This window comes from Aristolochia californica, unplaced genomic scaffold (genome assembly GCF_029961685.1).
Source record: "Aristolochia californica isolate CCGP_79_NKW_82.1479 unplaced genomic scaffold, dmAriCali1.0.hap1 SCAF_3, whole genome shotgun sequence".
NCBI lineage: Eukaryota > Viridiplantae > Streptophyta > Magnoliopsida > Piperales > Aristolochiaceae > Aristolochia > Aristolochia californica.
The window spans coordinates 11,826,248-11,852,251 of NW_027181992.1; the positions used below are offsets into that span (position 1 = coordinate 11,826,248).

At 39.5% G+C, this 26,004-nt stretch overlaps 1 protein-coding gene across 2 annotated transcripts in view; it reads left to right on the forward strand.

Moving 5' to 3' along the window:
- The window catches only part of LOC137960614 (uncharacterized), a 28,870-nt gene extending 3,229 nt beyond the window's left edge, over window positions 1-25,641 (forward strand). The window contains exons 7-27 of one of the 2 annotated variants that reach the window (XR_011114197.1): window positions 639-739; window positions 1,911-2,005; window positions 2,976-2,996; window positions 18,934-19,029; window positions 19,119-19,239; window positions 19,346-19,528; window positions 19,656-19,849; window positions 20,125-20,396; window positions 20,569-20,670; window positions 21,549-21,725; window positions 21,874-22,062; window positions 22,199-22,440; window positions 22,582-22,728; window positions 22,948-23,161; window positions 23,498-23,626; window positions 23,729-23,872; window positions 24,097-24,183; window positions 24,333-24,512; window positions 24,744-24,803; window positions 24,906-25,089; window positions 25,211-25,641. Coding sequence is in view for 1 of the 2 variants with exons in the window: in XM_068808276.1 (XP_068664377.1) it covers window positions 639-739; window positions 1,911-2,005; window positions 2,976-2,996; window positions 18,934-19,029; window positions 19,119-19,239; window positions 19,346-19,528; window positions 19,656-19,849; window positions 20,125-20,396; window positions 20,569-20,670; window positions 21,549-21,725; window positions 21,874-22,062; window positions 22,199-22,440; window positions 22,582-22,728; window positions 22,948-23,161; window positions 23,498-23,626; window positions 23,729-23,872; window positions 24,097-24,183; window positions 24,333-24,512; window positions 24,744-24,803; window positions 24,906-24,980 (2,829 nt within the window). In the remaining variant the exon portion in view is untranslated. Of the gene's footprint in view, window positions 1-638; window positions 740-1,910; window positions 2,006-2,975; window positions 2,997-18,933; window positions 19,030-19,118; window positions 19,240-19,345; window positions 19,529-19,655; window positions 19,850-20,124; window positions 20,397-20,568; window positions 20,671-21,548; window positions 21,726-21,873; window positions 22,063-22,198; window positions 22,441-22,581; window positions 22,729-22,947; window positions 23,162-23,497; window positions 23,627-23,728; window positions 23,873-24,096; window positions 24,184-24,332; window positions 24,513-24,743; window positions 24,804-24,905 lie in introns of both variants that reach the window. The other variant, XM_068808276.1, reaches the window with a different exon arrangement.
- Window positions 25,642-26,004: the final 363 nt, after the last annotated feature.

A 26,004-nucleotide genomic window follows, 5' to 3' on the forward strand; every position in this document is an offset into this window, starting at 1 on the left:
AGGACCCCTTTTGGATGAGTTAATACCCACAAATAAGCTGTCTTTTTTACTCCTTTTCTGATCCAGTATTTGATTGCTTTGTGTCTCCATTATATCAATGAAACATGCACCATTCAGGGAAAAAAAAAGGTTGTAGGATTCTTTTGCATATAATCTCTAAGTCAAGAAAGAAAAATAACTGAACAGCATTGCTTGAGAGGTTCTTTATTTGTTTTTAATCCTACTCCCTAATTGAATTTCCTTAAAAGAAAAAGTGATTGAATTTTATTAGAGAGAAAAGAGAGAGGGAGAGCCCCGATCAATAATGTTAAGAGGGGGAGGTCCCGTATTTTGCCAACTTGTCCATTACCAAATTCACCGATCTAGGAAAGTCGCTCTTCAAGAAAGAGATTAAGTTAACAATTCCCTTCAATACTTTCCCTCATTGTGTTTTATCAGCCAGTTGGTCTGGGCCCATCATCACATAGTTCTCCAAAAGATTTTATTTTATTGTCACAGTTAATCCATGCTCCAACTTTCACAATCATATTTCTGGTTATATTCCTAATCATGTTTTGAAAGAGATTCAGGCAGTTATTCTCTCTTTCTTTAATTTTGTTCCTGCATACTACATTACTTGTTATTGTAATATTTGGCAGTCTATTATACGGAGCAATTTACAATATGCAGCACTAAGTGCTTTGCGAAGACTTCCATTAGATCCTGGTAATCCAGCATTTCTTCATCGATCAGTTCAAGGGTAAGTGATATTTTGCTTTGTCCAAATAATGACTCCAAACAATTAGTCATTGAAATCTAATCTGCTTTATCATTTTCTGGAAAGAAAAATAAACCTTATATGTTTCATGATTCAGTTAGTGACTTGCTATAGGGTTTTCTCTCATTCTATCTGCTGCAAACTGAAGAAGATATCTGCTACTTAAATGGTTACAAATTGTTTTTGAAGAATTAAGATAACGGAAGCTATAAAAGTAATAATAACATAAACAAGGAGTACTTTTTTCGAACTATTTGGAGTCATTAATGTGAACCATGTGACACATTTGTAGTCTAGTTTCTCTTCTACTGATCTTTGCCTCATTTTTTCTGAGCCTTCAACCTGCACTCCATCAGGTCTTCTCAACTTTTGTAGCTTGTCTTCACAGCGGAGGAGCATACCATTTCAAGTTCCTTCTCATTTTTTCTTGGATTAGTTTTCCAATTTTGTATTTCGAGTTTTGTATTTTTTATTATTTTATTTTTATGTATATACAACTTCTAACAGGAACATGGATCTCAATCACATTTTACTTCTGTTTTCTTTTTGACCCCTGAAAATTTCCCCATAAAACATGACCCTTTTATTATCTTTTAAAGAAGAAAATCATATTGTTGTTTTTAAAACTTTTTCTTAAGTTGAAGTGCTAATATGCGATGCACGGGCACAAGGCACTTATCGTTATCTCCTATGTTCAAGCCTGCCAGCTTTGGTTGAAGAGTTTTCTTTTATATTCAGTCCTTTATAGAGAGAAAAATGTATGTTAAAATGAAAGAAGTTAACTAAATAGTTTTGCTACTCCTGCATTTGTGTTCATTATAGTAATCTGCTGTAAGTATGAGCTTTATGTCATATCCGTTGGTCTTTCTTTCTAGCTTCAGTCTGTACCCAGATGAGAGTTATCTTTACTAGAAATTCTTGTGGTACATAAAATTTGAAATAGAATATGGCTTATTTCAAAAAATAAAAATATGGCTTCACCTATTAGTTTCTTGGTTCTATGACGATTTTTTTGCCATGCTATAAGACCTGTCATCACATATTGTACTTGAGTTAAAGATCTGGGAATGATTACATTCCATTATGTGTTCCTTGCATGACATTTTATGGTGGCTTTTGAGTAGCTCAACTTAATACTTATTTGTGGCTGCAGCATTTCCTTTGCTGACCCTGTAGCTGTGAGGCATGCATTGGCTATCCTTTCTGAATTAGCTACAAAAGATCCCTATTCTGCTGCGATGGCCTTAGGTTAGTTTGAAGGTTAAAAACCTTTCCACTTCAGTGGCTTCTATCTGCTCAAAAAATTGCTGACTAATGTTTATGAAGTCATATTATTCACTAGAAAAAAGATTTAATTACTCTCATCCCCTGAGAAATGATCAACTTACTGTCATCTCCCTGAGAATTGGTAAATTACTCTCACTCCTTGCTTTCAAAATTTCTTATCTTACACCCATTTCTTCTTGTTTTCTATAAGAAAGGCTAAAATTGCTTTTAATTTTTAAAATTATTTAGAGTTTCCTGTGAAAGAAATTATTTATTTTTAAGGGGGCCACCATAGGCAGGCATGTTGCAGTGTAGTGGAAGGTGACTCTCTTCCCTTGCTCTCTTCTAGAGGGAAGAGGGATGGAGGCCTCTTCCCATTGCTAGGTGACAGGGGTGGAGGTGCCCAACCACCACTCTCCCCCTTCAGTGAAGCACAAGAGGTACAGGGTGCTACCCCCTTGTATACTTCACTGTTTCTGGGGGGAAGACAGGGGGCAGAGCCCCCGTCCTCATGTAGGGATGAGAAGAGGGAAGCTCCTTCTCCCCTCCTCTTCTCCTCTGGTGAAGGCCAGAAAGGCAAGGGCTCCCTTCCCCATTGGTCCCTTCCCCTGACAGGGGAGGAAAGAAGGGGTGTGGTGGGCCCTGCATGAAAATCAAATCAATTAAGTTTTAGAAATTAAGACCAAATTTGTCGTTTTTTGCTTAAAAAAAGAAGTGGGGTGAGAGAAATTTAGGCATTCCTTGAGTGCTGAGAGTTTAACCCTTAAAAATATGTAAAATAGGGCAATAAAATTTAAAGTACTGGGCTAAATTTGATGGTGGGTGAATCTAACTTAGCTGGACTACAGTCAATGTTTCCATGTTTCTTCAGTTTATGTCCCTCTCCCACCCACACCATGCATATTCCTTACCTTTGACTAATGCTTCTTTTTATTATCCTTCTCTTTTGCAGGAAAACACGTGCTTCCTGGAGGTATAGTTGTTTTATATGAGCACAATTGGATTTTTTTTTAATCAAGTTCTTGCAGTATTAGTATCAGAAAACATGGTCTTTCTCAAGTTTGGTCATTTTTTATGTGTTTTTGGTTTGCAATATTGTGGTTGCACATGCTTTCAGACCTTGTCACTTACATGCAAGCTTGAATGTAGGACGGAGTCACTTTAGTTGCTTACGCTCATAGAGCTCTAGAAAAAAAGTGTTGAAACTTAGGATTCCATGATGTATAATCACAGTAGAAGAGGATTAATGGGTGAGAAGAAGAAGAAGAGTTGTGGAGAGAAGGTTTTAGGAGGAGAAGAGGAAGAGTGACGAATTGGAGAAAATAGGAGGAAGAGTAGAGTAATGGACTTAGTACAAACCCTCCCCCTTAAGCTCTATTTATAAATGATAAAATTACTAATATTACAATTATACTCTTCACCCTAGTAAGAGTGAAGAAGAGACAAAAAACATAAACTAATTACATCAATGACACTCTAATTACATCATATCTTCCAACAAAAAGGAACTAATCATACCAGGTTTTTCATTCTTGATTTATCGATTGATTCATTGAAAGAAAGAGGAGGTGCATTACTGGGATGTACTCTCGAGTGATCAAATGGCTCTCTATGACACTTGATTGCTCTGTTCACTTCTGCATAGATTGTATTCGAGAGACCTTGCTTCGTGGCGGAGCATTAGCAATGTCAGTCTGGTGAGGGCTGAGGGCTGGCTCTTTGGGGACAGGTTAAGGCAAGGCTTGCTGGGCTTGCTTCTTATGAGATTGAGAGGGAATCGAAAAGGAGCTCATAACCCGAGCGGGCGGGCTTTTGGGCACACGAGCATAGGGAAGTGGATGGAGCAATCAAATTAGAGTGCTAATGGAGGTCTTACGGAGCCTTTTGTGCTAGGTGCTCTCTCCATTAGTGCCACAGCTTTCGCATTAGACGCTCAGTCCGTAGCTTGTTTGGCTCTGACTTCTGCGATCAATTCGGTGTCGGAGAATTAAAGAATTAGGCCTCCTAAGTCTGACTAGAAAAAGAAGCATCACAAAGACAAACAGAGATCTTACCAGAAGAGTTCCTCTTACTATTCCTACATGGGGAAACATTATAGATGGTCCTAATCTTGTTTCATAATTTATACATGTTTCATAATCTTGCTGTTGAAATACAGACACGGGTATTTTGGCCATTTGACATTGTCATATAGGGGTCATATTCTTCTAGCATTGTAGTTTACATTTCATCATTTCATATACTTGTAAATTTTATTCAAATCTGATGTGTAGAGAGAGTTATAGGGATTATTGTAATCAGGGGCATTTCTATCCTTTTATTTTTAATCACTTAAGTGATGTATTTAAGAGAATGAGTCTGAATTCCTGAGACTGATTAATGCAGCCTCCACCCTGCTGCTTCCTCTATTCTCTCTTCTCTCTTCAAAATCTCCTCTCTTCTCTCTTATTTTCTCTTAATACTGCATATTTATCATGGTAGCAGAACTGTAATGTCCATTCTTTGGGGATTTTTCTTCAAGGCCTGAGTTCTATTCACAGATTTCTCAACCCTGGAGGAAGGAATCCACCCGATTTTGGTACTGGTAGAGTTCATCCTTTTTCTCTTTTCTACTGCCATAACCATCTGGTTGATGGCTATTGTTGCTGATTGAGCAGCTACTATGTCTAACTGTCTCTAGAGGACCTTTGCTGAAGCTTTTTTGGCTTCCTTACTATCTGATCAGCCATTACAAGGCATGCATCACTATTTGTATGCCTGCATCATCATTTGGCCTATGGTATTGTGTGTGTTGGTCGACTCAATTGAATAGAAATTGGTGAATTGCTGCGAGATTTGAAGTTAGTGTGCCCTAATTTGACATGTGGGGCCTACATGATCTTATTTTTGGAAATTTAGAAGTTGTTATCTTGAGTTAGTAACTTATTTGGGGACATCTTATGAAGATCATTTGAGGCATATTGCTAAGTTTAGATGGCTGATTCCAGCAGACAAGGTGCTGCCCTAAGATAGCTTGAGGGGTCTGACAGTAAGGATTCACGTTCCATGCAGATAACTTCCATTAAGTTAAATTGGATCAAACTAAGTGAACTGGTCTCCTTCAATTCTTATGTTCCTAAAAGCCAGACGGAAAGCAAAGTACATCACGGAGGATCTTCCTACCCTCAATACTGAAGACTGGAAGGTAAAAGAGAACCAAGACATGACTTGGTTGGTTAATAGCATGGAGCCCAAGTTCAATAATTAGATTTTAAGCTGTTGAACAGCCAAAGAGATGTGGAATACCTTGTCTTAAATTCTATCATAGAAGAGTAATCTTGTATATATGAACTTTATGGCTGTTATTTCAGTATGAAGAGGGGTGTCTGGTTAGTGACTGACTACATCACTGAGGTGAGGGGCGTTCTACACAAAATAAGCACCTTTCATCCCTTCTCTACGAATGCTGAAGACGAGCAAGGAGAAGAATTAGATTCAGGTTGCTTGCTTTCTTGATGGTTTGGGGCCAGACTATGATACTATAAGGGCCCAATTACTAATCAATGATGACATAACTACATTGGAACAAGCATTTAACCAAGTAATACGCGTAGAAGGTGTAGTGGCTAGCAAAAGTGAGAAACTTACACGGCTTCCTGATGCAACAACTCTCAACCTTCAGTCGCCTTATAATAAGGTTGAGAACCGAGTTTGTGGGAAATTATATGGTGGGGACGCTAGTATGCCCATTGGGCCCAATGGAGCCACCAATTATGGTTAAAATTAATTTTATTTTATCTTTCTTGATTTTACTAGATTTGATCATATAATGATCTTATCTATTTTGAATTTTAAATTTCAATTTGAATTTTAGTTTATCTTTTCTGATTTTACTGGATTTGATCAAATAGTGATTTTATCTATTTTGTATTTTAAATTTTAATTTTAGATATTTAAAGGCTGTAATAGGATGTTGAATTCAGCTTTGTTAAAGAATTTTTGAAATCTCATTTACTCGGGTTTTTCCTTCTCTCCCTCCTCTTTCTTCTTTTTTCCCCCTTTTTCTTTATTGTCTCCAAATCTCTTCACTGCAACAATCTGAAGCTTGTCCCGCTTCAGATTTGGTATCAGAGCCAAAGAATCCTTCGGCACACAACTTTTGTTCGGCAACGATTCTACCTCTTTCTGCTCCTCGTGTTGTCTTCTTCTTCCTTTGTTTTGGAGCAGCATTGCCTAACATTCTAGAAAGAATCACTGCCGTTCGAGCTAACAACTTCCACACCCCTCCCCCAATTTCCTCTCACCACCAAATGAAGCAAAAAAAAAAAAAACAATCTTCATTATCCCATCACCATCACCATTGTCGAACAGATTCTCCATCGCTCAAACCTCCCCCACCATCATTGCCGAACATTTAGCGCTCTTCCACCGTCACTGTCGCCTTGCAATTGAACCTCTGTTGACCCCGTCCGCCGCCGTCGGCCTCTAGCGAATCACCGCTGCCATAGCTTGCCCGTCATCTGCCACCATTGTCTCGTCGCAAGCGCTGAGCCAAAGTCTCGACTGTGGCACTTTTTGATCCGTTTGAATCTGCCTTCGGCTGCTAATTTCCCCCTGGTAGAGTCAAAGACAGACAAGCAATGGCTCGTTAATGCATTAAATTCGGCGCCTATCTAGATGATGGAGTCGGCGTCGCCAACTAATCCAGACTTCCTGTTTGGATTAGATAAGGGATACTTGCAATCCGCCGCCAAGTTGCAGGAGTCCATCGCCATCTCCGGCTGACAACATCATCATTGCCATCACTCCGTCCACCATCAACTCACCGAATGCCAAATAGAGCAGTTGATTTTTTGACCCTAACAACAGCCATCGTTGTCGCCGATTCCCCACCGAAATCGATCCACCCCAATGCCGTGGCAGCCGGACCTTCTCGACCTCCCCTGTCGTTGTCGATTCCCGCCTTTCCATAGGAGTCGCCAGCCGAAGGGCATCTTTTGTTACCGATCTCCGCCATGGCCGTCACCATCATTCGCCTCCTCTAATTAGCCTCGTGGAGCTGTCTCCTTCCATATCATCCTTCACTGTCGCCGTCACAATTCATCTTTTCCATCCGCAGAAGAGAAAGGGGGAAAATGTTCCCCCCTCCCCCCCCCCCTTTGATGGCTTTTGTGAACTCCCCCTTTGCAAATTTTGGATTGCATTCGAATAAACCTAGACCTTGTTTGTTGAGGTATTATCCACACCCTCATGCCGAAACTTGATGGAGTCGAGTTCTCCAACAACGGGAGAATATGCCCATTGGGTCCCAGTGGATCTCCCCCTCCCCCCTTGATGGCTTTTGTAAACTCCCCCTTTAAGCAAATTTTGGATTGCATTCAAATAAACCTAGACCTCGTTTGTTGAGGTATTATCCACACCCTCATGCCAAACTTGATGGAGTCGAGTTCTCCAACTGCGGGAGAATAGGTGGGGATGCCAGTATGCCCATTGGGTCCCAGTGGACCCACCAATTATGGTTAAAATTATTTTTATTTTATCTTTCCTGATCTTACTAGATTTGATCAAATAATGATCTTATCTATTTTGAAATTTAAATTTCAATTCAAATTTTAATTTATCTTTTCTGATTTTACTGGATTTGATCAGATAGTGATATTATCTATTTTGAATTAAAAATTTTAATTTTAGATATTTAAAGGTTGTAACAGGATGTTGAATTTAGCTTTGCTAATGAATTTTGAAATCTTCCTGTGTCGGGTCTCTCCCTCTTTCTCTCCCCTTTCTTCTCTATTCTTCTACTTTTAAATTATTCTTCTCAATTCTCCTATTTCTCGTTCCCAATTACCGAAATCCGATACACCAATTAAAATCCTTGCTTTGTCATGTATTCGTCCCGCATCATTATAGTAGAGGTCATGGATGAGATTCATCTACTTGTGGACATGGTCATAGTGACAGAGAGGATAGGAAATGTGTCCATTATAGGAGGACCAATCATTTCTCTAATTAATGTTGAGTGAAATTTGGAAAGCTAGCTTGGGTTTACACTACTATGATGGGTTTTGACTCATCTTCCTATCTAGGTACATAGGAAGAAATTCAGCCATTACTTCAGAGATTGGATTAGGTGACCATTGATGCTACTACCTTTACTACTATTGAGTGGGATACCTCTACATCAGCAAGTACCACGATGGCTAGTACAGGTAAGCCAACACAGCATGTGTCTCTCTCCTTCCTGGATCATCGATTTAGGAGCCTCTACTCACATGTCGGGTATGGAGTCCTTATTTTAGTCCATTATTCCTTATTTCAGTCCATTAGTCCTTCTTAGTCCTATTGTTAGGTTATTTTGGCAGATGACTCCACCTCTCCGATTCAGGGGGAGGGTACTATATAACCCACTTCAAACATGTCACTGTATTCAATTTTACTTGTCTCTAATCTTCCTATTAATTTATTCTATGTTAGTTGCATAACTAAATCTCTCAATTGTTCCTACTTCTTGTCTGTTTAGAACTTGCATACGAAGAGGACAATTGGTCCAGAACATGAGACGGGTAGGTTTTATTTGCCAGATGATGTATCTACTATATTGACTATGGCACTAGCAGCAAGGAATCACCTCTCTTGTGACACCTGCAGCTGGGTTATCCATCACCAAAAGAACTCCATCAGTTCTTTCCATCCTTGCCTACTGATGTTTCATTCGATTGTGAGTCATTTCAACTGGAAAAACATCATAGATCTAGCTCTCTGGTTAGTTCTTGTCGTAGTTCTCGTCTTTTTGAGTTGATTCATTCTGATGCATGGGGTCTATGTAGAGTCCCCAACCCATTTGGTTTAAAGTACTTTGTGTTTTTCATAGATGACTTTAGACAGGTTACATGGTTGTATTTTCTATGAAAAAATGAAGTCTTTGATGTATTTGTGATTTCTTTAATGAAACGACAAATTAGTTTGGTGCAGTTGTTAATATTTTCGTACTGATAATGGGCTTGAAGTTCTTAATCAACAGTTTGCATATTTTTATGCCTTACTTGGAATTACTCATGAAATCGTGAGTTTATTCTCCCCAACAAAACGGGGTTGTTGAGAACATTTGCTTGAAGTGAACCGTACATTATTGTTTCTTATGAATGTTCCCAAATCGTTTTATGGAGATACATTGATAACGTCGTGTTATTTGATTAACCATGTCTTCATCTGTTTTACAAGACGAGTTCCTATGATCTTAAAATCCAAGTGTAAGTTATTTGATGTAACTCCTTGGATCTTTGGGTCCACATGTTTTGTCCATTTATTCAGTGCTTTTGCTGATAAGTTGTCTCTTCGAGCTGTTAAGTATGAATTCGTGGGTTATTCACGTCATTAGAAGGGTACAAATGTTATGATCTAATTAAAAGAAAGACATGTTGCCTCTGATGTTACCATTTTTTAGAACACAATGTACTTTGTACCTTGTACAAAATCTAAGTTTTGATTTGAACCTTGTGTGGATAAACCCATTCCTTTTGCTGTTATGGATGAATCATTAGCAGATACCTTTCCACCAGTTTAGGTTTTTAATCGACGGTCTCTTTGTCTGTTACCCCCACCAGTGCCTTATGACATTCCAGCACATGAGCTCGCCTCTCAAGACAAGCTATCCTCCTCTTTGCCTACAGGTCTGTTTCATTTGATTTGAAGATTCCTATTAACCTTCAGAAAGGTAAATGATCTTGTACCTCCCATCCTATTTCTCATTTTGTGTGTTTTGATTTCTTGTCCCCTTCATACAAGTCCTTTGCAATGTCCTTGTTTGTGTCTTCTATTCTTCGTTCAGTGCAAGATGTTATAACTTTGCCTGAGTGAAAACATAATATGGATGAGGAGATGGATTTTTTAGTAATAAGAGGTACATGGAGTTTGTGTGATCCACCTTCTAGGGCTCCTGTTGTGGAGTGTTGTTGAGTCTACACCATTAAATACAAGGCAGATGAAACTATTAAGAAATATAAGGCCAAACTAGTAGCCAAAAGTTATACGAAGGCATACGGGGTGGATGTATTTGAAGCATTTTCTTCGGTTGCTCACCTCACTTCTATTCGTATTTTGATCTCATTGATAGTCAATCAAGGGTGGCCATTAATTCAATTGGATGTGAAGAATGTGTGTCTATATGATGAGTTGAAAGAGAAAATGTACATAGAGCAACCTCTAGGGTATGTTGTTTAGGGGGAGACAGCCAAAGTATGCCCGTTGAAAGCCATTTATGGACTTAAACAAAATCCTAGAGTGGCTTGCAAAATCTTATAGTGTGGTGATGCAATTTGTTTTCGATAGAAGCCATTGTGATCACTCTATGTTTGTACTAAAGAGGGAGGCAAACATTGTCATTTTAGTTGTGTATGTTGATGATATTATCTTATCTAGAAGTGACCCCGAGGGAATTGAGGAAGTGAAAAAGCTCTTGGCCACATGTTTCAAAAATCTGAAAAGTATTTCTTTGGCATTGAAGTGACTCAGAGTAAGAAAGGAGTTGTTTTGCCTTGGAGGAGATATATTGGAGACATGTTGAGTGAGTAGAAAGTGCTTAGTGCTAAACCAGTGGAGACTCCCATCGGTGAATACTGATATTCATGAATCTCATAGTCCCATACTCAAGGATAAGATACAATACAGATGCGTAGTAGGAAAAGTGATCCATTGTACAGTAACTAAGCCTGATAAATCCTTTGTAATGGGAGTTGTGAGTTAGTTTATGGAGAATCCGAGATTGGTACATTTAGAAGCTGCTCAGAGAATTTTAAAGTATTTGAAAGGTGCTCTTGGAAAAGGGCTAACTCAAAATGCAAAGGTTCACGTATTGGGATACTTAAATGCAGATTATATTGGCTACAAAATGGATAGGAGATCTACTACTAGTTACTGTTGCTTTATTGGAGGTAACGTAGTTAGAAAAGCAGGAAACAAACTGTAGTAGCAAGATCTAGTGCTATGGCTATATATAGGACAATGGCTCACACTGTCAGTGAACTAATGTGGGTTAGGTCTGTGCTCGTTGAATTCAGTTTCTCTGTTCCAGAGCCTATGGTTATGAAGTGTGACAATCAAACTGTCATATTCATAACGAATAACCCAGTGTTTCACGAAAGAATAAAACACATTGAGGTAGATTGTCATTTTTATTAAAGATGCTATTATGCAAGGTAAAGTGATCACTCCGTATGAGAAGGCTTCAGAGCAACTCAGAGAGGTGTTTACTAAACCTTTTGGAAATCAAGAACACTTTGGATTTTGCAATAAGATGGGACTTTTTGATATCTACGCTCTAGCTTGAGGGAAAGTGTTGAAATACAGACACAGGTGTTTTTTGGTCATTTGACATTGTCCTATAGGTGTTAATTCTTCTAGCATGATAGTTTATATTTCATATTCTTGTATTTCAAATTTCATTCAAATCTGATATGTATAGAGTGGGTTATAGGAATTATTGTAATCAGGGGCATTTACGTCCTTTTAACTTTAATCACTTAAGTGATGTATTTAAGAGAATCAGTCTCGATTCCCGACACTACTTGCATTTAATCTGTCTAATCCTATACATGATAGCCAATATCCATTATGTCTAATCCTGAAATAAACTATACTTTTTCGTAAACTCACTTGGTACTCCTTGACAACCCTGTGAGGAACTCATTATCAATTATTATGAAGCTTAAAAGTCTAATTGTAACCTTCAAGGAAAACATCTTGCTTGAAGGACATTCCCAAGCGTGTAACATTTTTTTTCTAAAAGAAAAAGTAAACTTTTTGGAAACTGTCATATTCATAACGAATAACCCAGTGTTTCACGAAAGAATAAAACACATTGAGGTAGATTGTCATTTTTATTAAAGATGCTATTATGCAAGGTAAAGTGAGCACTCCATATGAGAAGGCTTCAGAGCAACTCAGAGACGTGTTTACTAAACCTTTTGGAAATCAAGAAAACTTTGGATTTTGCAATAAGATGGGACTTTTTGATATCTACGCTCTAGCTTGAGGGAAAGTGTTGAAATACAGACACAAGTGTATTTTGGTCATTTGACATTGTCCTATAGGTGTTAATTCTTCTAGCATGATAGTTTATATTTCATATTCTTGTATTTCAAATTTCATTCAAATCTGATATGTATAGAGTGGGTTATAGGAATTATTGTAATCAGGGGCATTTATGTCCTTTTAACTTTAATCACTTAAGTGATGTATTTAAGAGAATCAGTCTTGATTCCCGACACTACTTGCATTTAATCTGTCTAATCCTATACATGACAGCCAATACCCATTATGTCTAATCCTGAAATAAACTATACTTTTTCGTAAACTCACTTGGTACTCCTTGACAACCCTGTGAGGAACTCATTATCAATTATTATGAAGCTTAAAAGTCTAATTGTAACCTTCAAGGAAAACATCTTGCTTGAAGGACATTCCCAAGCATGTAACATTTATTTTTGCAGACGCTCCAGATAAAGAATTTTGCACGAGGTGGGGCAAGGAGGTTCCAAGCGGAGGCCATTGGGTGGTTTGGCTGATTTGAGGTGGGGTTACTTAGGAAATTGTAGGTTGAAGCAGTTGAGAAAGTGTCTTTTGTACAAGGTGTCTAGATCAGAGTATCAGGATTAAATCTAGGTTTGGCTGTGGAGATGCTCGAAAGGAGATTAGATGCCAGGATGGCTTCAGGATCCGAGGGGTCTCTTCGGAGGTTCAAATTCCAACCCCCAGTTTCAGACCAGAGATCTGAGATAGAGGCATCAATATGTCTAACGAGGACAGAGATAGACTCATAGTTAATGTTGAGGCTGGATTGGCCAATCCACCAATCGGACCAAAGTTTTGTGGAGTTCCCATTGCCAACGTAGCACTTAATAGCTTTCTTAAAATCTGGCAGTAGCAAGGATATTTTTTTCCAAGCTAGCGACAAACGGTAGTATCTTCCCCCCTCAGTCCACCCTCCCAAAAGCTTGTTGGCTTTGGCAGCAACTACGACTCTCCAAATTAGATCAGGAAAAAGATTGAATTTTCAGATCTATTTAAGGAGAAGAGCAGAATTTGTAGTGGCAGTGTTTCAGATACCCAGTCCACCATAGGATTTTGACTTGTAGACCTCTTCCCATTTTACCAAGTGATACTTTTTCTCACCATTTGGTCCTCCCCAAAGAAATCTTCTTTTGATGAGCTCAATTTTGTCTCTAATAGAGGCGGGGCACTGAAACATAGACAGAAAGTAACCAGTGATTCCATGAAAGCAAGATTTAGTGAGGACCAACTTACCAGCTTTAGAAAGGAATTTACTTTTGTAGGACGCCAAATGACCCTCTAGGTGCTCAATAACATGGTGCTAGGAGCACTTGGAGGGTAAACCAGGGGTCAGGGGAAGGCCCAAATAAGTATACAAAGTTATTTCAGTTTTACATCCAAGGTAGTTGGCCGTGGAGTTTAAAAGGTGGGGTTCAATATTAAAACCTGCCATAGATGATTTTGACCAACTTACTTTTTGATTGGATGAGATTTTAAAGAGATTGAGCAAGGCTTTAATGTGATGAATTTGTTTCAAAGAGCCTTCATAGAAGAAGATAGTGTCATCCGCATATTGTAGGAGGGCGATGTCCTGAGCAGGATCTGGGGATATGGGGCTGAGCCATCCCGATCTTTTAGCAAGTTGAACCATGGCCAACAGATGTTTGCCAATAAGGGTGAAGATGAAAGGTGACAAAGGGTCTCCCTATCTGATTCCCCTGGTTCTATTGCAGTACCCACATGGCCTACCGTTGACAAGAACAAAGTAAGATGCAGTGGAAATACAATTTCTCATCCAGAATCTCCACCGCATGTCGAAACCCATTTCACCGAAAAGGTAGTCCATCAACTTCCAATTAACCTGGTGAAAAGCTTTTTCGAAATCGAGTTTGAGAACAACTCTTGGTTGACTTGATTTTTTTAAGGAGTCAAGTAATTCATGGGCTGCCATTGCAGAGTCCAGGATATTGCAACCTCGGATAAAGGCACTTTGACATGGGTTAATAACACTGGGGAGGACGGCTCTAAGTCGATTGGAGAGAATACGGGCTAAGATTTTGTATGTGTTGGTGGTAAGGCTGATGGGTCTGAAATCTTGGTGGGATTCCAAATGACAAGAATGCCACCGAAGTGGCCAACCGCATCTATAGTTGCCTATTCAGGATCCGAGTTATACCATAGACTCCGAGCAACAGATAAATCAAAATTTTGCAGCTTGTTTCAATAAGGATTACAATGTTATGTTGATAGTAAAAAATAGCTGCCTTGATGATGTCTTGCTTGGAGCGGGAGCTGATTCCCCTGACGTTCCAAGAAAGAACTATCATGGTAGGGGGATGTTGAAAATATCCTCTTTCGAGTAGCAGAAGAGGCCATGATAGTATTTGGAGAACTCCCATGTTAGTTCCGGCATCTTCTCCGTCTCTTGCAGGGAGAATTTGTCCGCCTGGAGCAAAATATGTTGTTTCATATTTTCGACCCTCTCCTTGCGAGAGATAACAGGGAATTTGCCCAGCCATTCAGGTCCAGGACAATATCCTTTCCCTTATTTCTCTTCTTTCTTATGGAGTAAGTGAACGGGAGGGTGGTTTTTTGCGGGAGTAGGTGTGAATTTTCTGCGGGGGTAGGTGTGAGGGAAGGGAGTGATGGAGGACTCCCCAACAGGGGCCTCCAAAGGTTTGTTCGAGGTGGGATTCATTGAAACCAATGGGGTTGGACAAAGGATGGTGGGGTATGGCGTGTGGTAGGGAGATAAGTGATTGTTTGGGGGTGGGGGCTCCAGAGGTTTGTTTGAGGTGGGATTCATTGAAGCCAATGGGGTTGGACAAAGGATGGTGGGCTATGGCGTGTGGTAGGGAGATTAAGTGATTGTTTGGGGGGGGTGAGATTGAGAGTGTCATAGTTAAAAAGGCGGTGTCTTGGAATTGGCGAAGAGGTTGAAAAGACATAGCATTTGGTGATGTGGGTTTGCCGAAGAAATTTTTGGAGGGGACTGAAAGGAGGGATCTAGAAGATCTAGATCGAGCGGGATGGACAGGGGATCTGATAGGTTGGGGGCTATCAGAGGGGTTGAATTGACGTTGGCAGATTTGACTTCAGGAATGTATTTTTTGAGGTTGTTATGGGAAAATTGTTTTTGGAGAATGGGTTTGTTGTTCTTGAGGGGAGAGGTGTCGGTTGGCGCAGAGGTTGGTGTGGCAAAAAGGAAGGGGTTATGATCCCTCGGGATTAGGGTGGTGATGGGTGGCGGGGGGATGAACTTTTTGGATTTCAAAATTTGAAAAAACAAATTTGGGGAGGATAACTTGGGGGAATTCCGAGGGGACCGGCCAGTCGTTGTCGGGTTGAGTCAACATTGACTAGCTCCGGCCTTTGCTCAGTGTTGACTCGGTCACAGGTTGACTCATTTTTGGAGCCGAGTTAGACTGAGTTTGACTCAACGCTAGAGCTTGCGAGTCAAGGAACATGGAATGGAGGGCGACCATCTCCTCGAACTCCAGGATGATCCATGCAGAGACACCGGCAGAGAAAAGTTGCATAAGGTGAGATCCACTTATCGGAGACTAGGTTTGAGGAAGAGCCTTTCTCGGAGGAGATTTATCGGTTGGTCTTCGGTCCAAACGAGCTCGCCGAAGATGTTCGCCAAACATTCCAGGGTATGTCAACATCAGAGCTCCGCAGGGATGCCCCGAATAGTCATCCAGTGGCCAGTGATTGGGTGGCTAGGAGCCCAGTTTTCCATGTGCAGAATTGGGGAGTCCATTTCGCTTTGGATGCTTTGCAGAACTCGTCTATCTTCCTTTGATCTGAAAGCAATGAGCCATTTGTTCCCTCGAATGGGTGATTGCCTGTAGTTTGAGAGCTTCGGTTTTACTCTGGATCCAATCTCCGATCTGCTTGGCTGAGTTGTAGTTGGGTCGATTGAGATTACTACTGCCGTGGACAAATGCTTGATTCCGTCGATTAGGGCTTGGTCCGGAAGTGTCAGGGAGGTATGACGCTCGTGGTTGGCTAATTTGTGGTGTGGGTAGAGGCGGAAGTGTGGGGTTTGATTCTTGGGTTTGTGAAGGAGGTATAGACGGTTGAGGTGTGGTTTTTTTTTTGGAAGAAGCTGGTGGGGGGTGAAGGGTCGGCTTTTTCTTGCCGCGGGGCGGTGGTGGTGGTTGCTGGGAGGGTTTTTTGTAAGACTCGAAGGAGCTAGAGGTGAAATTTTTTCCATCGCAGGCCGGAGGAGGGGCTTTGGGGAAGAAATAACATACCCATGATTTTTTTCCCCCGCCGCTGTGTGATAGAGCACTCAAGTTTCCCACCGTGGTATTGCGTGTGGATTTGAAATTCCAGATCTCTAGTGAGGATAAATCTTCCCGAGCCTCTTCCTGTCCTGCTGACTAGGACCTTGTCCAAGATGGCGACGAAAGCATCTACTGCCGCGATACGAATGGAGATGGACTTTTTTGCTCCGGATTGAGAGATGATTCAAATTGCATCTCTTTCTTTCCTTTGTTTGTCGAATGGAGACAGAGGCGCTTCCGTTTTGAAAGTTGAGGGCTGCGGGGTCCTCAACCCTTGTCCTTCTCCTCGATGAGCGGCTGACTATTGTCTGCCAACCGTGTTCCTTTGCTTGTTGTTGCCTTTTGGATTTCTCTTTAGTTGGGCCGTGTTGATCATCTCGGTGCTGCTGTTGTTGTTGCGCTGGTTCGATCTTGGCAGTGCCAGTGTTTGAAGCTTGTCCCACACGGAGAGGTGGGGCAGGGATGGGGACTGTTGTGGAGGGGGAGTGAAAGATGGCCCCCAAGCGGGTTGGGACCGCTGCTTTCCCGTGGCAGGCCATTCAATCAAAACTAGTACATCAAAATAACTAAGTGAAGAAATGAAATCTAAGGGATTGAAAAAAGAGAGAGAGGAGGAGATGTTTTGGTGGTGAGACTGATAGGCTGGAATTTTGAAGGAAGCTCTGCCCCGACTTTTTTGGGAATTCATCAATGTATAATTTGCAATATGGAAACTTCAAATAAAGGTGTGCATGCCAAGGAAACAATAGGTATTGGGACATGGAAAGAAGAAAAAAAGGTAGAATACAAACCTAAACTACTAAAGATGAAAAATCTGAAAATGATCACATTATCTCTGTGGGTTGACCAAGTTAACTCACAAAACCTGTTCTGATACTATGTTGAATTTCTGGAAAAGAGAAATACTTCACTAACTTGTTTTAATTTGAGTACAATGAGCCTTTATTTGTAATATAAAAAACAAGTAGAATCCAATTACAATTAAACTACCCTTGTCCAGGTTATACCCAAAGTTAAAGTCTAAAAGGTAATTCCTAGAACATTTGAACAACTGAACATAAATAGAAGACTAACATAACTAAAACACCTTTAACTGAGACTCTTGTGAGAGATTGCTCCTATGAGACTCCTCTTAGACTTTACCATAATAATTATTTCTTTTGTGAGACTTCTTGCTATGAGAGTCATGTAAGATTCTTCTAAACCTACTCTTCAATAATATGTTTTGACCATCAATACATGAGTTGTTCAGTGATTGCATGTATCCTAATAGCTGACCAGTGATGGTCTGGAACCTTTTTTGGCTTATTTATTTATTTACTTTTTTATTATGCCTTTTCTCTTGTTGATGATGAAGAGAACTCCATTAAGTAGAAAAGGAGATTACAGCGAATGTGAGACCCAAGAAAGAACTATCTCAAACAAAAATACAAAAATCCATGAATTAAAGAAATATAATAAATAGACATCAAAAGGGAGAGAATCTCCTATAGTAAGATAATGCTAAGAAACATTGTGAGCCAACAAATCCACCCTGGAGTTATCACTGTGTAAAATATGAATCTATTGATACTGAATATGTTGACATATCCCAACAATTTCATCATGAATGGGAAGAAACCGCCATGGAGGAAGTTTGCCAGATGAGAACCAGGAAATGACTACCATTGAGTCCCCTCTAATCACAAGGGGACAGGTGTAGCTTCGGCAATACAATTGTAGAACACTCAGACGAGCATGGAGCTCTGCCTCAAATGAGTCACATTACCTGTAAGGAGTAGTGTAAACCTGATCGACCTGTCTTGAATGGTCATATATGACACCCCTACCGCAATGGGTCTAGGAATTTCACTGGAGTTTCCATTAGAATTCAGCTTAAGCCAACCCTGATAAAGAAGTTCCCACGGAACAATATTAAGAATCTTTGAGTCATAGAGCAGTAATATCTTTCCAGTGCACTTATAAGATAAAACTAAATAAAAATGTGTTTTTTTCTCATTGAATGTCGATGACACGCGCATACAACACCCTTCCACATTGAGACTTGACACCTAGACCTCACAATAAAAACCCCTTAAAGTGGCAATTGAGCCAAAGGCACAAACCGCTGACAGTTCTTGTTTTTTTTTTTTTTGGATATATTTAAGAGGATTGTATTCAATTTTTGCTGAAATACCTAGATATGTCATCAAAGTTATATCAGGAGTGGACTATCGATGCCATTAAAGTCATAATGATATATACAGCACATATGCAATGCACTTGTTAGAAGATATTCTGCATTGTTGATTGGATTCCCTATTCCATGTTAGCATTCAAAAATACCAGATTTACTGTTGACCATATGTACTAATTCAAGTAAAACACATAACATGGCAGCATGTCCAACTCCTGGAATCTTGATATGACATGTATGGTTGCATTAAGGGTTTAGGATTTAATTGATCTATTCCTTCTTTGGGAATTTCTGTTCATTCTTCTTGTTGAGGACATTAATGGCATTATCAAAGACTGATGGCTAAAGCTATTGCTAAGGAGAATCAGAATGTAGTACTATTGCTAAGAAAGATGTTTTTCCTCAAAATGGATCAGGTGCTTTACAGGATGTTCTCCATTTGCATGATGTTCTTGCCAGGGTTTCTCTAGCTAGATTATGTCACTCGTTATCAACAGCTCGTGCATTAGAGGGTACTGTGTGCATTTACTTCGTTTTATCTTTATAAAAGACTGATATGAACCTTGTTATTGGAATCTGACTTCAGTTTTGGTCAATGCAGAAAGGCCTGATATTAAAGCTCAGTTCAACTCTGTGCTCTATCAGCTTCTTCTTGATCCCAGTGAAAGAGTTTGTTTTGAGGCAATATTATGCGTGTTGGGAAAATTTGATAACACGGAGAGGTACTTGTTTTCTTACTGTATTTTGTTCCTTTGTTGTGGTGATTTGTTTATCACTCTTGAATTTATATCATCCTGAATTAATTTCTCATATATGCAATTATTATAGGACTGAAGAACGAGCTTATGGGTGGGTTAGATTGACAAGAGAAATTCTGAAATTGCCAGAAGCTCCATCTGTAACGCTGAAGGAAGCACAAACAAAGGATGGGCTCCCACCAAAAGCTGCTAACGACAAACCATCTTCAAAAATAAGACGTCCTCAACCTCTAATCAAACTAGTAATGAGAAGGTCCTCGATGTTTATTGCTTGTCATTATTGTCTTCACTGTTATGTTTTAATTTGTTCATCTCTAATTTGCTACATGTACTCTTTAAATTTATGTGTATTTAATATTTTATTCTTCCTTTATTCTTAGGCTGGAAAGTTCATTCCGTAGTTTCTCTAGACCTGTGCTTCATGCGGCTGCTCGAGTTGTTCAGGAGATGGGAAAAAGCAGGGCTGCTGCGTATTCACTAGGTTATGATGTTGATGAAGGAATGCAACTTCAAGCATACTCTGAAAATGTTGACTCAGTGGATCAAGATATCAATGAATCCTCACAGTCTGATGGTAGGTTTTTCAGATACATAAATGCTATACAGATTAATGTGTTTGGAAATGTCTAAATCTTTAAACTATTCATAATTGAGGAACGTAACAGATAGATTTGGAGTTTGATTGGCAGAAGTCACAGAGGCTCTAGATAATGGACCTTTAATATTTGAAGTGCAGTACAATCCCTATATCTTCTGTCATTATTGTTTTCAAGACATGTGAGGTCGTCGATACTATAATATTCATCCAAATTAATGTCTATCATTTTCTTTCTAACTATTGTTTTATAGCAACACGTTTGAAGTCATTGTCCAATGGGACAACTGGTGGGAAGGATACAATTGCTAGCTTATTAGCATCCCTGATGGAAGTAGTCAGGACAACAGTTGCATGTGAATGTGTTTATGTTCGTGCCATGGTGATAAAGGCTTTGATATGGATGCAAAGTCCGCACGAATCATTTGAAGAACTTGAATCTATCATTGCTTGTGAACTGTCTGATCCAGCATGGCCATCAACTTTATTGAATGATATTTTGCTCACACTGCATGCTCGGTTCAAGGTATTCTGTTCACCCAAAAGAATGGTTGCACTTTTAATTGTTATTTTTGGTCAACCTCCATTAAGTACTTTTTTACTGTTATTCATTTTTTTTTTTTTTTTTTTTTTTGAGGGAAAGGTGTGAATTTTACTGTTATTCATTGTTATGGGGTGTTGTTTTAATGGTTTTCTAGGCAACTCCAGATATGGCAGTCACTCTTCTTGAAATTGCAAGAATATTTGCAACTAAAGTTCCTGGGAAAATCGACGCAGATGTGTTACAAATTCTCTGGAAAGTAAGTTCCTCTTTTTTTTTGGCACATCACAGAGAATCTTTTTTAACTAGATTTTTTTCCAATTTTATGTAACATTTACATTTGGAGGCATTTACAAATTTGCCCTGTCTCTAAGTTTTCTTTGATCGAATTGTTTTAGCAATTCTTAAATTGTTTTTTGAATAATACGGCTTTAATTCCAAGTTTCCTTTTTTTTTTCTTACAGAAACTACCTTTTTCTACTTTTATTTTGTTTGATGATTGTCTTGTCTCCTCCTGGTTGCAGCCTGACATCATACATCTGACTCTTGGCATAAGGACACCAGCTCTTGCTGGGAAGCTTTTTCTTTTCTATTTCTCACAAAATTATATCATTTAAGTACCTTTTTGTTTGCCGAACTTTATAATCTTATTATGGAATTTTTTTATTTAGTGGTGAAAGAATTGAATACAATACCATCTGTGTGGGCAAATTTTGTCATCAGCACTCCGTTGGTCCACCTGATGTTTATATAAGAACTCTGGAATTGTACAAATTCATTTTCTTCCTAATCATTTTTGGAAAAAGTGCATCCAAAAGGGATTTACATTTTTTGAGGATCTCTTGTCATCGCTATATGAATAATTTGTCTTATTCAGACTTCATTTTGACATCAATGATAATATTAGTCTTTTTTCCTCAAAAAGTGTTAATAATATCCTTTAACTTGTCGACAATGACAATATGTTCCCGATTTTTATTTTGTTGTTAATGTTTACTGCTTTGCTGCCTAACAATACGCATATTGTTTCATATATATCTTTTCTAGAGTTATGGTTACTCTTTGTTTCCTTGGCTCTTCAAAGGGGAAAAGAAAGATCAACTTACCTGAGCCAATTTGTAATTTTTCATGCTCAAGACATGCCTTGTTGGTGCGGGACCCGGGGGAAAGCACATGGCTCTGGAAGCAGTGACAATAGTTCTTGACCTACCTCCTCCACAACCCGGATCCATGTCTGGACTTACATCAGTGGATAAGGTGTCAGCATCTGATCCAAAGTCTGCATTGGCATTACAGAGATTAGTCCAGGCAGCTGTAAGCATATGGTTCTTAACTATTCGATTTTTGAAAAAAAGAAAAAAAAAGAAGACTTAACTATTATTACAGCTGATAGTTGCACCTAAGTTCAACTAAACTACACTGCTTTCTTGTATGACTCCTCTTAGAGTTCCAATATTTATAGGTATGGTTTCTGGGTGAAAATGCAAACTATGCTGCATCAGAATATGCTTGGGAATCTTCAACACCGCCTGGTACTGCACTCATGATGTTGGATGCAGACAAAATGGTGGCTGCTGCTAGTTCTCGGAATCCTACACTGGCTGGGGCTCTGACAAGGCTTCAAAGGTGTGCTTTCACTGGGAGTTGGGAGGTACAGATTTCTTGTAACTTTTTTGTCCCTAATGTCAACTTACACTTGTCTTATTTGAGTAAAGTTATTGGCTTCTAGTTATGTTTTATGCTTATATTTAGTTCTTTATGTAGTGTTCACTTGTTATGTGCTCCAGGTGCGAATTGTCGCTGCGCAGGCTCTTACTACAATGGCTGTCAGGTCGGGTGAGCCCTTCAGGCTGCAGATTTATGAATTTTTACACGCTTTAGCACTTGGTGGAGCACAAACTCAATTTTCAGAGATACAAATCAGTAATGGCGAAGATCAAGGTGCTAGTGGTACGGGTCTTGGGTCATTGTTAAGTCCCATGTTAAATGTTCTTGATGAAATGTACAAAGCGCAGGATGATTTAATCAAGTAAGAGGAACATTTTGGTTTCTGTGGTTGGTTTTGATGTAGTGTGATTTGTCAGAGTTTGGCTTTCCGCTCCTTCAGGCTAGACATTTGACATGATTATCTTCTGATGGTAGAGTGATTTTATTTTTTTTATGTGTGCAGAGATATTCGTAATCATGATAACAATAAACAAGAATGGTCTGATGAGGAGCTTAAGAAACTCTATGAAACCCATGAGAGGCTTCTGGATCAGGTTTCACTGTTTTGTTTTGTTCCACGAGCAAAATACCTCCCACTTGGGCCAATAAGGTATCTTTTATCTTTTGCATGAAGTAGAGTGGTTAGAGTTCCTAGAGATTATCCATCTCATCTCCTACTGATTCTTACACACTGATATTTTGGCACTATACTTTAAAATAACAGAATACTGAAGGTTAAGGTAGTTGAAAATTGTCTTGTGCAATTTTGGTGATATCTTGCCACTCGCTTCCCATTTCTGATCCCCATTTGATTCATGTTCTGATCCAGTGCAAAACTTATTGACATCTACCGCAACCGACACAATATAAGTGCATCAGCTGGTTTGAATGATCCTGCTGTTGCAACAGGAATTTCTGACCTTATATATGAATCTAAGGCACAACCAGCAGAGCCTGATACCCTTGACCCTGACCTTGTGAATGCCTGGGCAGCAGGCCTCGATGATGGTCAGTGGGGGAGCAATGCACCAGCTATGAATCGGGTTTGAAACTTCAGATCTCTGAGCTTATTGGTCCTTTCATTTGTATTAGTTTTTATTTTCAATTCATGATTTGCATACAGATTAACATATGTCACAGCAGTTGAAGTGTTCTTGTATCTTTTTTTTTTTTAAATGAAGAGATGACACCTACTGTTATTCTTTGCAAAATTGACTCTGAAATCCTTTAAAACAAAAAGACTTTGAATAAAAGCATTTATGCCTTTGGGAGCAATATTAATCCAGGTCGAACTCTGAGTTTGTCAATGCATTGCACCCCTTCTCATGGCATATTCACCATTTCTGTCTGGCTGAACTGACTTGGTTTCTGTCTTGTAGGTAAATGAGTTTCTTGCTGGTGCAGGAACTGATGCTCCTGATGTTGAAGAGGAAAACATAACCTCTAGACCGTCTCTAAGCTATGATGACATGTGGGCTAAGACACTTTTAGAAACTTATGAAGTGGAGGTGTGATTAAGAATTCCTAAGCTGCCTCTTTGCTCTTGGAGACAAGTGTTTGAGATGATATGTGAAAATTAATATGTTTACACTACCACTGGTTTTTTGCAGGAAGATGGTGGCAGATCTTCTGGGAGTTCTTCTCCTGAATCAACCGGCTCAGTTGAAACTTCCATATCATCCCATTTTGGTGGCATAAATTACCCATCATTGTTCAGTTCACGACCTTCAGGCTTTGGGGTTTCTCAACAAGTGGTAATATAGGGCAAACACTCGTAAACAATCTTTTGGTTTGGTTTGCTGTAAACAATGGGAATAACGGATTAGAACAGTGCTTTTGAGTTTGAAGTTTTGTTTGAGTTTCTGGTGATTACAGAGCTCAATATCAGCCACTTATTCGTCTGTCTATTGATTATGTATCTGGTCTCCTTGCTTCTTACATGAAAGTAAAATGCCTGATTAAACTGGGGAAAAAACAGGGCACTCGAACACCTCCTGCTGCAAGTAGGTTTAGCGACACTTCTTTTGGTGGTTCGTCTTCAACTTATGAAGAGCTTGAGTCTCCGGTTAGATTTTTTCTTATGATCGATTTTTTAAAAATAATTTCCCTGCCTTGTAAAGAAAGAAAATAGTCTTTATTTATTATGAAAATCTGGAATCTGTCAAAGTTAGAGAAACAAATACTATGGAGGGCCTGACTTGATTACCTGTTCAGGTGAGAGAGGACCCACCACCATATACAGCATCTATGCAGAGATTTGAGTCATTTGAAAATCCTATGGCTGCCCGTGGTGATCAGAGTTTTGGATCTCACTCACAGGATCAGGAAAGAACTTCAGAAAATCCTCAATTTGGAAAAGCTCTTTATGACTTCACTGCTGGTGGGGATGATGAGGTGAGATTTTCAGGACAACAGTAAACTGAATGGCTAGTAATGCCTCTTTGGTCGGATGAGTATATAGCTGGTTTCTGATATCTGCCCAACAAAATGAAGTTGGAGGATTCGTCTGACTGCAGTGATCATGACCAGCATTGTAAATAGTATATGTTTCAGGAGAAGTTTGCATTATTTTATTATGTTTATACACATATATATGCACCTCAACTGCTATTTTCCCTTTTGTAGTTAAACCTGACGGCTGGAGAAGAAGTTGAAATTGATGATGAGGTAGACGGCTGGTACTATGTAAGTAAACAGATCTGTCCTGAACTTTGGTCATAGTGAAACACTTCTGTGGGTATTCACATCTGATTTTGATTGACACTGCCTTATCCAATCCTGTTTCAGGTGAAGAAAAAGCGGCCTGGACGTGATGGAAAAATGGCTGGATTGGTCCCCGTTCTCTATGTCAGTTCATCGTGATAGCGGCTTCTCAAATATCATCTTTCCTTTTCTGGCTGCCCAAATTGCTCGAGCCTCCATCTGTATCACACCTATGTTCCACTTGGGAGGATTTCTACTTGTTGGTGGAGTAGGTTCCTGTGAAATATTTGCTGGAACTTCATTTTTTTTTTTTTGTTCTGGTGCCTTTTGGGGCTGATTCTTCATGCTTGGCCTTCATATGTGTCCTGCTTTGCCTTCTTATTTGGCAGCTTACAATGGGATCCTGGCTTGCATCTGCTACAGACCTCACTTCTGATTGGCCATTTCCTGCATTACCTGAGGTTTTTTTGTAGGGTCGAGTATCTATTCTTTGTGTTTATTCGGTTTTGGTTCTAACTTCTGACAAACTGCCGGTTGCAACATCGGGAATGTAATATTTGATTCTTATGAGAAGGTGTGGCGCTATTGAGCGTCTACTGTAATACGGAAACAGCTGATTTAATGCTTTATATTTGCGAGTCCAGAGTTTATTAAATTGTTCTGGGGGTCTGTGTCCAACTGGCAAATGTAATTTATGTGGGTAACAATACATTCTTTAGGTAGAGAGGATTCGCAACAAAAAAGGGGAAGTTCTGGTGTTCGTTTTGAGAGGATTAAGAGGTATTGTTATAGAAATATTACCGTTCTGGTTCTGCAACAACGTCGATTCGTCTTCTTCTCTGCACAGCCTTTCTCAGCGTTGAAAGAGCAGATTGTGCAGAAGTTTAATTTTGCAGCAGCAGATTTAATGATGGGTGATTTGAAACCTGTTTCGTAAACAGAGGTTAATAATTGCTGTTGCAGATTTAATGACGGATGATTTGAAACCTGTTTCGGAAACAGAAAGGTTAATAATTGCTGTTGCAGATTTAATGACGGGTAATTTGAGAGCTCTTCTTGTTAATGACTCGCAGAACTGGGGCGTGAAGAGTGGGCAGGAAAAAAATGGTAGGTGAGATTACAGGAACAGTGGCAACCGATCTACTACTGCAGGCTCAGAAGGCATTCAACTAGCGGAAAACAC